Source organism: Podarcis pityusensis, assembly GCF_964106645.2.
Source record: "Podarcis pityusensis genome assembly, chromosome: 10".
Lineage (NCBI taxonomy): Eukaryota > Metazoa > Chordata > Lepidosauria > Squamata > Lacertidae > Podarcis > Podarcis pityusensis.
In genome coordinates this window covers 26704556-26716949 of record NC_138035.1, presented here as the reverse complement: position 1 = coordinate 26716949, position 12394 = coordinate 26704556, and the positions used below count along the sequence as shown (strand labels likewise).

Below are 12394 nucleotides of genomic sequence, written 5' to 3'. Positions count from 1 at the left end.
ACCACAGTTCAAGAAGGACACTGACAAACGTGTCCAGAGGAGGGCAACCAAAATGGTCAAAGGCCTGGAAACGATGCCTTATGAGGAACGGTTAAGGGAGCTGGGCATGTTTAGCCTGGAGAAGAGGAGGTTAAGGGGTGATATGATAGCCATATTCAAATATATAAAAGGATGTCACATAGAGGAGGGAGAAAGGTTGTTTTCTGCTGCTCCAGAGAAGCGGACACGGAGCAATGGATCCAAACTACAAGAAAGAAGATTCCACCTAAACATTAGGAAGAACTTCCTGACAGTAAGAGCTGTTCGACAGTGGAATTTGCTGCCAAGGAGTATGGTGGAGTCTCCTTCTTTGGAGGTCTTTAAGCAGAGGCTTGACAACCATATGTCAGGAGTGCTCTGATGGTGTTTCCTGCTTGGCAGGGGGTTGGACTCGATGGCCCTTGTGGTCTCTTCCAACTCTATGATTCTATGATTCTATGAAAGGCTAGAGAGAGGAACACATCAAGATTTTCTCTTCTAGGTGACCATATAAAAATTCAGAAATTTGATGCTAATGGTTGCTAAAAGTCCCTACCACAAATTTTAGATGTGTTGAAAATGACATATTTCAAAAGCTGCAAGTTTTACCTGACTTTAATGTCCTCTGAATCATATCCTTCATGCTCATGCTGTATTTTGTTTGTTTAGATTTCTTACCTATTCTTCACCATAAGGTCCCAGTGTGGGTTACAGTAATATACTGTACAGCTATGAAACAGATACAACCATTAACAATTACAAAACAAGTAAAACCACGCAAAATGGAGCAGTATGCATGAAAGGGGCAGAGCCACTGCGGTCATGTATCATTTGAGTCTTCTTATCAGCTGTCTTGAGAACTCATGGGTGCATGTGTTCACAAAAGCACAATATAATTTCTAAACAATTAAAGTAAATAAAACACACACTTGTACCTCTTTTACATGGTTTTGTAAAAATAAACCCAAACCGAAACCTGCTCAATAGAGCACAAAAGGTGGCAAGTCCCAGGACCTGGAGTTTCTCCATACCTTCTTGTAGCTCAAATTTCAGAGCAAAAAAACGACCCAATTGGGCATATCCCACGTAGCCATTCAGTGTGATATACAGTGTGTTCCACTCTCTGTTTCCTGACATCGTTAAGAGACTTGAAACCTCTTTCTTATTTTATGCCTTCTCAAGCAAATAATGAACCTGTAATGTTAAAGGTGGGGGGAGTTGAAAAATAGAGTACTAAAGAAGGATGAAAAATGTGACCCCAATGTCTAATATGCTGCGGGGGTGGGGTATTGCATCTGGGGCTATACCTGTAATTTGTTTAGCAAGTCTGAGCCTGTAAGAATTAATCGGGTGTTTGCGATTTTTGTTTATACTTATAAACTGCAAGTTTTATAACATTCATGCACTTCCCTAATTCAACAAGCAAGGCTTTAAAGCTACCCAAAAGGAAGAGCTGAAAGGCTGTGGGAAATGTTTGCCAACTGGGGAAAAAATAAAAATTTCTCAGAAAAAAGATTTACAGGCTCACATAGCATTTTTTTTTAACCTGACTGATAGGGGAAATAAAAAAAAAGGTGGCCATATGCCCTATTTTACAGGAGACACTCCTCTGTTTGAAGGCCTGTCTGCAGCAGGCCTGGTTTAAAGATAATGAACCCTAAGGAGGGAAAGCAGGGGCCTTTAAGTGGTCCATGAGAAGCTAGCACTTGGCCTGGAAACTGAGCAGGTACACAATGCACCAGATCACAAGCCTTTCCCACCGTGGTAAGATGCATTGTTTTCCTATTTGAATTGTAGTAATTATTTCTAGATTTGCACATGAACATATTAGCATATGATAAATTTCCAACAAATTGCCCCTGAGGGATTCTGGCTTTCAGTAGAAAAAAGAAAAGATTCTCAACCTCTGGTATATGTAGTACCTGAAAGTGGCAGGTAGATGGTGAAAAGGCAGGAAGTGAAGTCGAGGATAACAGACTGGGAGAGGAGAGGAAAGCTCCCAGATGAGAGCTGGGGGGGGGGGGTCCTGTCCATTTTCAGTGGGGGTGAGAAATAAGAGCTACCTATGGATAGACAGGGTCTGTATAGTTAAAGCTATGGTTTTCCCAGTAGTGATGTATGGAAGTGAGAGCTGGACCATAAAGAAGGCTGATCACCAAACAATTGATGCTTTTGAATTATGGTGCTGGAGGAGACTCTAGAGAGTCCAATGGACTGCAAGAAGATCAAACCTATCCATTCTTAAGGAAATCAGCCCTGAGTGCTCACTGGAAGGACAGATCCTGAAGCTGAGGCTCCAATACTTTGGCCACCTCATGAGAAGAGAAGACTCCCTGGAAAAGACCCTGATGTTGAGAAAGATGGAGGGCACAAGGAGAAGGGGACGACAGAGATGGTTGGACAGTGTTCTCGAAGCTACCAGCATGAGTTTGACCAAACTGTGGGAGGCAGTGGAAGACAGGAGTGCCTGGCGTGCTCTGGTCCATGGGGTCATGAAGAGTCGGACATGACTAAACGACTAAACAACAACAACAACATGGATAGACAGAAGATTTTGTTGCTGTGCACTGTTTTTGTAACTTAGACACCCCACTGCTCCTCTCCTATTTTATGCCGTTGCTATTATGAGAACATGTATCTTATTATGTTTCCTTATTATTATAGTAGTATTTATAGAACTGCTTTGATTTTTATGTTGTACAGATATTATGCCACCTGCGGAAATTTGTGTTCTGTGTTGTAAGCCACCCTGTGGTCTTTGCACAAAAGGGGTCATATCAATTTAATAAAGAAATAATTGTTTTGTTTTATAAGCATTTGTGCTTATGGAAATTTCCTATGTACAACAATAGTTATAACTACTCCAGACATGTGCTATGACACCTAGTCAGGAAAACACTCCTGATAGGAGCCAGCAATATTAGCGATATATTCCCAGAGTTTTAAAACAAAAAAATAGGTCATACACAAAGTCCTCTGGTGGTTTATCGTTAATTTAATGTGTCTTTATTCCCACCGCCCCAACTCCATCTCCTGTTGCCCTTTTACTTCTTAACAGGTCCCACTATACATTGGCTGGAAAACACATATGCAAAATGAGGCTACACCTGCTATAACATTCAACAATATGAGACGAACACACACAACTCAGACTGGAAATTAAAAGGCAGGGTAGGGAATGGGGATGGTGGACAGACTCTTTCAAATCATTTAAGGCTTCAAGGGAAAAAGAAAAGTTGGGGGGGGGGAGCAGAAATGGTATAATGAATTTTTCACCCTAAGGCCATAGGATGAACCCAAAAAAACAGCCCAAACATCAGAGAGGAATTCCAGTATCCTGCCAAAAAAAATTAATGTTGATTCCAAGACAGTAAAAACTACACTTTCAGTCAGAATAATAGAAAAAGAAATACTATACAGCAACCAGCTCTTGCAATGATAAGGGTCGTGCCAACACAGTTGGCAGATGAGGTGCTACCAAGGAAAGGAAGCCCACACAAATTAGCAAGCAGAGACAATGCGCCAACCAGCTCTTGCAAGGAACCCCCAGCAATTAATGTAGCCCCTCTACTGAGTTAGCACACTTAAGAAGGAGGAAGCATGCCACTGAATTTGATTTAGTCCTGCCAATCCTGTTGGGACTATAAAAAGTGGCTTCAGGTGTAAAACAACACTTGGCATTTAAAGATAAATGTAAGTAGGCCCAGAGAAGGAGGGCTGACTTACCGTATACATCTTGTTTAATGTCTAGAAAACCCATAGGACATAATGCTCAGAAATAAACTATGTCAGTAGGGAACACCACAATGTGGGAGCAGTAGAGAACAGGAGTGCTGCCACACTCACTTTCCTCACCCCAGCAGTGATACCATTTGCTCAAAAGGGCGGAGCAGCAATACTGAGAAGACACTACCCTCACCCCCTGAAATCTGACTGGAAATTTTTTTTGGGGGGGTGTATATCAAATTGACAAGCACACACAGAATGGAGAGGAACAAAACCAATAGTAGACTTGAAAGGCTGAGAGGGTGTAGATTATTTGGAGGTAAACACTCCCAGATCCTTATCAACTTGTATGGATATTGAAAAATACAATGCTATAGCACCTCAGCAGTGACATTCTCTCTGGGATAGCCAAAGCGTAAAAATGGGTGTGGCTTTATTTTTAAGGACACATTTGGGAAGTCACAAGACATTTTGGTCCCTAAGGTGAACCACAAAATGGCGCCCCCTCCCTGTCAGGGAAGAAGTGGTGAATGAAGATCTATATCAGGAACAAGCAGGGAATAAAGATCTATATCGAGGTCTGTTGCTCCTGTCGATCCTGATGGCTGAGGCTGTCATCTCACCTTGCCTCATGGGTGGGCCGGCCCTGGGAAGAAGTGTGTCTGTTTATAAAGCAGTGTCTGTTTATAAAGCGGGGAAGCCACTTACAGTGACAACATCCAAGGACATCTCACTTTGAATTACAGAGGGTCAAATTTAGAAAGCCAGGATAAAACAGCCAGGGAATAAGAAACAATCTAACTCTTTCCATTATAAACAAAACAAAATGCAAATATGAGAGCAAAGTTAATACGAATAAACACCTGGAAGTTAGATAAGATAAAGCAAAATGCTTAGAAAAAAAATGTGACTAAGAATAATTTCATTTTTCTTTCAAGCATCAGAGAAAGGGAGAGGGAGATTCACAAGGGGAAATGCTTCCAATAAATCACACACTAAAAAGGATGACTTACAATAGGGAATACCACCAGTATCCCTTTGGTGGAAATTAAAATACAAAAGAAAACTTTTGAAAGCCACATTAACCAATTGCTTTTGTGAGGCAGCATGAAAACTGGAACAGAAAAAGCAGATTACATAACTCAGTCCATGGAAAGATCTGGGCCTCTATAATATCCTTTGCGCTTGAGATTTCTGTTGCTAAACATCACAGCACATCTGATTAGGCAGCAGAAGGTATCTTTGTTCCTTCCAAAGCCAACCACAAGGTCCTGGCAACAATACAGAAAGCTTACTCTGGCCTTTACCACATTACCACAGTTCCTAAAGTGGTTTTCCAGGGAAAGAGAATTTGTCAAACAGGGCTTAAAAAGGAACAGACCTTTGTCTGATTTCAATACAGTCCAACTGCTTCAAGAATACTAAGAATCTAATAAGTGCAGCAGCGTAACTAAATTAGGGGATGGGGCAATTGTTGACAAATGTCAAAACTAGCCTGCATTTTATTACCTTTTATTATTTTTATTTCTTATTCTTATTTTCATGCTATTTGAAATGTGCATCAGTGTAAATGAATGAGAATAGACAAACTAAGATTCATTATTGAAAGCAGGGATGGGAAAATGTAATATATACAACTAAATATGACCTTGTGTGAGTCACCATTAATCCTCCTTGCCTGCTTGTCACATTGTTCTATGCACCTGGCTATATATACCCTAAATTCTCTTCCTTTCTTTGTAAAGGTGCCAGTTTGCAACCAAGAAATGCTTCATAAATCTTGAAGAAGGCAAGGAGGTGGGGGGCAGGAATCCAGCTGGGGCATCGTCTGCCCCACTCCTGCCCTATCTGCCATGTTAAAAAGCTGTATTTTTTCTGCTTGCTACTACAGATGAGGGAGGAAGGCCTGTGAAGGGACCAAACAAAGGATGACATGTGAAGGAGAGCAGCTCCGGGTGGCAACCTGGCAACTCTACTTCTTTCATCTAATTTTGTTTGTCCAATGTAGATTTTAAGTCATTTTAGCAGTGGCTGTGCCACTTCCACATTCTGTATGGCAGAGGCAGGCAAAAAGTAGCTTGGGATCTCTAGGTGATTTTCAGGAGATCCCCAAGGATTTCTTAACTCCCAATTGTTTAGCATTATCAACAACTTCCACTACCACCCCACCCGGATTAGGCTGTTGAAATGGAAACTTGGTGGGAGGGTGGGGACACAAGGAAAGAATGTACAAAAAAACAGTGAGCTCAGTTTTGGTACTGAAAACTGTTGGTAATTCCTGTCCTAATATATACTCAGATGCACCCTGATCTTTATTTCTAAATCTGCCTTCCCTTTCTAAACCACTCTTTTGCACTTGGCTGCAACTGGTTGACTTTGGGGATCCTGAGAAAAACAAAATAGATCCTGCCCATCCCTATTATTGTACAGCATATAAATTAATAACTACTGAATAAACAGTAGATCATATGAGCAGTATACTTAAATATATCAAAACTCCTTTTCTTTTCTTTTCTTTTCTTCTTTTCTTTTCTTCTTTTATCAATTTGAGAGCACTTGAACAGAGAACTCGGGTGAAACATGTCAAACTGACCTAACCCATAACCCAGGATTGCACAATTGTGACTCACCAAACCAAATGCAGCCCTTCAGCCATGTATGAAAGCCTGCAGCAAAAACAGAAGCTTAACTGAACCACTAGGAAGTAGAACAGGAAGCTGCCTATCAGACCATTGGTCCATCTAGTTCAGTATATTCAACAATGATTGGCAGTGGCTCTCCAGGGTTTCAGGCAGGGGTCTCTCCCAGCTTAACTGGGACTGAAACTGGGCCCCTCTGCAAGCAAAGCAGATGCTTCACCACTGAACTATAACCCTTCTCCCAAAGCAGTACCCACATAGTTGAGCAGCTATTGAGGGTCCAGTAGTGTTTCAGGTGGTCCCTCCTGCTCAACTGTCTTACTTGCCTCAAATTTACTGTGTGAGAGCAGCAAGGAAGTGGGAAGCATTCTGACATTCCTACAATGCCCCAAAGTTATGCTATGTAGGGATGATGAACCTGTGGACCTTCAGATGTTATTGGACTCACATGAACACCAATCATGGACAATAAGTGGAAATTATGGGAACTGTAGTTCCGCAACATCTGTGATGTAGAGGTATTGTGGAAAAAATCGAGATGGCAGGTTGCAGCTGCAGATTTCTGCTGCTGTCACCCACTGTACTAAAAGCAAGCCCATTCTAGGGCAAGACTGCAAAGAAGTGGGGGAGCTGCACTGGAGTAATGCCGCCCTCATGTAGCTGAGAGGCCCCTCATATATGGAACCAGCCTTGTTGGTGTAGTCAGTTTGGCTTCATGGGTGACAGGTTATGCAGCTCTCCCATAACAAAATATACTGACTTCTTGAGATACACTCACAGCCACAGATCCCACAAGATGCTTTACTGCAAACAGCTGTTGTTGATCCAAAATCTATTCATGGGCTACTGGAAGGCAACAGAAGCATTATTGACTTTTGGTCAACCCAGGTTATACCAGAGTCCTCTGGCATGCGGATCTTTAACATCTCCCAAAAGATTTCCCCTTATTTCAAACAAATTTCTCAAGTTAGGACATTTTATTTCACACATACACACATTGTACACATGCAACTCTTATCCTGGCTCTTCTGTGGCCTTCTAAGTCTGGCTAAAACCAGAAAACTAGGGCTTAAATGATGAACATGTTTCAAAGTCACCTCTGAATGTCAACAGGCATTACTAGCAATGTAATAGACTCCACAACTTGTTCTTCACATACTGCGTATATTCTACTCAGTCCCTGAGTCCCAAATTACAGTTGCTGAAGCCCATTAAATTTGTAAAAAAACACATTTAAAACCAAACCTGATAAGCTACAAACAGAACCTCTAATTTTCCTTTCCAAAATCACAGGCACAGCCAAGAGACAAAAAGAGAACAAAGTTTGGGGGGTGGGGGGGGGTGAAAGAGATCTCTCCAAAATAGACATCTGGAACCAATCTGCAGTATGTAGCCACTGGGTGTCATTTTTGATATATTCTGGGTCAGCCACAGAGCACTTAATGGCAGGCGAAATTTATTCTAGGAAGAAAAAGCAATCATAACCAAACTTAATGGAGAAATCTACAGTGCCTAGCCTGCGTTCGGTAACTAATAAGAAAACTATGGATCTGTTGGTAAAGGAGATCATTACCTTTCCGTCTGTAGCGTTACTTTGGAGGGTTCCACGTTCGGGTTCTCCCATTCCATCTGTGGGCAGTGCATAAAATAACAGAGCGTGTACAAGGCCTCCGGTTCCCAGTAGAGCGTCCCCTGCTTGTGGTGCATGGGGGTGCTGTTGCTATGTTGCTTCGCACTGAGCGGCTGCAGGTGATGCATTGCTCGAGACACCAGATCGCCTGGAAAGGGAGAAGTCAGGATCATTGCTATGGCTGGGTGTAATTATATCTCAACCTCAGGCCTTCTTTTGTTTAAGCACCATTCTGAAATATAGAGGCTGTGGTTGCATAAAGAGTGGCAATTCATGTTAGGTTGTAAGATTTATTCAGAAGAGCAAACATTACTGATGTACCGTTGGCGCAAGGCTTTAGCAGATCCGCTGCAGGGTGCTACCACTGAGCCCCTGCCCAACACCACCTGCTTGGTGGTGGTGCCTCTGCCATCCTGCCACCATCACAGCCCCTGTGTGGCATGCTACAGACTTAGCAGGATCAACTCCAAACCACGGGCAGGTGCCCAACCATGCTGACCCCTAACACCAGGCCTGCTCACACACTCCTAAGGCAAATAATACATTTCCAAGAAACAGTTATTTATTATTACAATTTCTATCCATTTTGTATTAGTGAAAGTAGTAATGGGAAGGCACAGCAACATCCAACAACATTCTGCAGCCAGGAAGTAATTATTCTCTCTTTATAACAGACTAAGGCATTCTGGGAAGCTGTGGAGCATGCACTACCCAGGTGATGTTCATACAAACAGCTCAGCTCAGAAGTACAGGCACTCATATATATATATATATATATATATATATATATAATGCCCTTCATCCATAAATCTCAGGGCAGTTCACAACATAAAAACAAAAGAACCACACACCCCCACAAAACACATAATAACACATAATAAAAACAAACCAATAATCCCCACCCCACAACACAATTAAAAGGTATCAAAGCCTGGTTGAAGCGGAACGTTTTTGCCTGGGACCTAAAGGTGTATAATGAAGGCACCAGATGAACATCTCTGGGGAGACCATTCCTCAAAGAGGGAGCCACTGCAGAAAAGGCCAATTCATGTGTTGCCACCCTCTGGACTTCTTGTGGAGGGGGTGCACAAAGAAGGACCTCAGATGATGATCTCGGGGTACAGGTTTGATTCACTTTAAAGAGCAAGAAGGGACCATGGCTCAGTGGGAGAGAAGGGGAAAAACCCCTGCCGGAGACTCTAGAGCAGGCATCCCCAAACTCAGCCCTCCAGATGTTTTGGGACTACAATTCCCACCATCCCTGACCACTGGTCCTGTTAGCTAGGGATGATGGAAGTTGTAGTCCCAGAACAGCTGGAGGGCCGAGTTTGGGGATGCCTGCTCTAGAGAGCTTTACCAAGGAACTGTAGCTCAGTGGTACAGAACATGCATTGCACACAGGCTTAATCCCTGGCAACCCCAGGTAGGATCAGGTAGCAGGTGATGGCAAAGATTCTGTCCTAGACCCTGGAGAGCTGGTGCCGGTTGAGTAGACAATGCCAGGTTAGATGTGGCACCAGTCTAAGGCCAGTCAGTATCTCTGGCATCCGTTTGCCTCGGGAGACAATGAAGTAGTATGCCTTTGGGGGTGAGGTCAAGCTGTTGGAAGGTAACAGTGCCTGCTATGGCTGTAGAGACCGATGTAGGAGAGACATGTTTTATTCCACCTGGTCAGTACAAGGCAGCTTAATATTATGAAGACATGGCACTCCTGCTCTGCCTGTGATTTAACTCAGTACTATTTCCTACATCCTTTTTTTAATACAGAAAAGAAAATACAGAAAATCCTTAGGGAAAATGCATGAACCCCTTTTGTTATTCGGTATGAAGAGGAACCATTGATGAGCACCCTTTGTGTTCGGTCAGTCAGCCAGTTACAAATCCACTGAGTGGTAGCATAGTCAAGACCACATTTTACCAGCTTCTTTACAAGAATATCATGGGGCACCTTGTCAAATGCCTTGCTGAAATCAAGGTAGGCTACATCCACTGCGTTCCCTTCATCTACCAGGCTTGTAATTCTGTCAAAAAACGAGATCAGGTTAGTCTGACATGACTTATTTTTCAGAAATCCATGCTGACTATTGGTGATCACAGCATTCCTTTCTAGGTGCTCACAGACTGTTTGCTTAATGATCTGCTCCAGAATCTTCCCTGGTATTGATGTCAGACTGACTGGGCGGTAATTATTTGGGTCCTCTCATTTCCCCTTTTTGAAAATAGGGACAACATTTGCCCTCCTCCAGTCTGCCGGGACTTCGCCTGTTCTCCAGGAATTCTCAAAGATGACTGCCAGTGGTTCTGAGATCACATCTGCCAGTTCTTTTAATACTCTTGGATGCAGTACATCTGGCCCTGGAGACTTGAATACATCTAGACTAGCCAAGTATTCTTGTACTATCTCCTTAGTTATTCTGGGCTGTGTTTCCTCTGCTGAATCATTTGCTCCAAATTCTTCAGGTTGGGCATTGTTTTCTTTATCGGAGAAGACTGAGGCAAAGAAGGCATTGAGGAGTTCAGCCCTTTCTGTGTCCCCTGTTTGCATTTCACCATCTTCTCCTCTGAGTGACCCCACTGTTTCTTTGTTCTTCCTTTTGCTACGAACATACCCATAAAAGCCTTTTTTGTTGCTTTTAACCTCTCTAGCAAGCCTGAGTTCATTCTGTGCTTTAGCTTTTCTGACACAGATACTATCATCTACATATACCCATGATGTCCAAGCACCAGTTGGTTGCTGAACAATATGCCCAGGGTAGTGAGTATCTTGCAATTTCAGTAATGTATAAGGGGCTGGGGGGAAGCAGCACATTATATTGGGCTGAGAATGGAATACAATTAAAATAAAATAATGTGTAGTAAGTGGCACTACACAAACAAATTGACAAATCTACATATTCCCTTCAGGAAATATCTCAAAGGCACCCCCACCAATGGAAAAGGCTGCTGCTATTTTCTCACTAGGAAATAGCGCTATCGCACATGGAACATATGTTATACCCAAATCTGAAGCCACAGTTTCTGAATCAGATGACTTCCTTTGGCAAAAGGAGCCAGACACATTCCAATATGTTGCTCCTGGCAAGAATTTCATTTCAGCACACAGTATTTGTTTTCCTTGTGACTGAAAGCATATGGTCAAATTCCACCTCTATTTCAAGAAGCAGAAACTCTCTTCTTTCTTCCTACATCTGCTAATCTTCTGTTGGAGACCTATGATTGCATAACCGAGATTTCCTGGTATTCATGCAGTATTGAATAGGAACATATGTGGAGCTGGAATACGCTTCAGAATAACCACGATCTTAATATAAATACCTACAGTTAAAGGAGTAGGTGTGAGAGACTGGGAGTAAAACTCCACTGGCAACATTCATTTACTAGAATTGTGGTTTTGGAGTCTCAGCCTCATATGGAATGACAGTCTCCTGCCAACCAGTTATAAAGATGGTGGCAAGGAGAAAGTCAACCTGGCTTCATCCATCAGCCAGTGGACAAAGGACTGCTGGTGATGGTAGTGAGTGTGTGTGTGTGTGTGTGTGTGTGAGAGAGAGAGTGAGTGAGAGAGAGAGAGAGAGAGAGAGAGAGAGAGAGAGAGATTTTCATGGATTCTTATTTTTATATTATTACACCCTGTTAGAAGTAGAGTTGGGCAAATGTATCCATTTTGGTTTCTCGGTGTCTCTGTATTTCCATATTTTTTTATAAAGTTCCCATGAAACTTCATCATCATTGTAGCGCATTTGTGTACACATTTTTGTATGCACTTTTGCTCAGTGTTCACATTTTGCAAAGCAACTCCGCCCCCATATAATAATTTTGTATAAGTTATTTTCACCAATATATGCATTTTTATAAACACCTTCCTCTTGTGCATGTATGTTTTCATTTTTTGCTGTTTTGCTGGAAAGCTGCACTGTAAAATTTGGAGGAGCCATGAAGATTTCTTAGGTTTAATAAGGGGTATTAGTAGAAAACTCAGGCTGGAATTTGGCAATAAATCAAGTAGGAAAGATATCACAAATTGTGGGCTTGCTACTAAGAAGGATTCTTGCAAAAGGACACCATAGCTGTAAGTATATGTGTGATGTAGCCGTCATCATTTAATTAATCAATTAGCGCAATCTGGTAAGTACACACACACACACACACACACACACACACACACACGTGTGTGTCCCTGCATGCAAGAGAACTGTTGCTGCAGTAACTTGCAAGAATACAAAAAGGCACAGACTAATCATCCAGAAAAATATAGTCTTAAAACCAAAAACAGAAGATGACCGCTGGCACAGGAGGAATAAACCAACAAACTGCAGCCACCATGATTTCAGAGTATTGCAATTTTTGCTTACTTTACAATATTCTTATGACCCAAACCTTT

General features: G+C 42.2%; 1 protein-coding gene across 6 annotated transcripts in view; it reads right to left on the bottom strand.

Annotated features, from left to right (window-relative positions):
• The window catches only part of ABTB3 (ankyrin repeat and BTB domain containing 3), a 250373-nt gene that overhangs the window by 84405 nt on the left and 153574 nt on the right, over positions 1-12394 (bottom strand). For all 6 annotated transcript variants that reach the window (XM_080971671.1, XM_080971670.1, XM_080971672.1 and 3 more), the window contains exon 3: positions 7957-8161. In XM_080971671.1, the coding sequence (XP_080827797.1) occupies positions 7957-8161 (205 nt within the window). The remainder of the gene's footprint in view (positions 1-7956; positions 8162-12394) is intronic.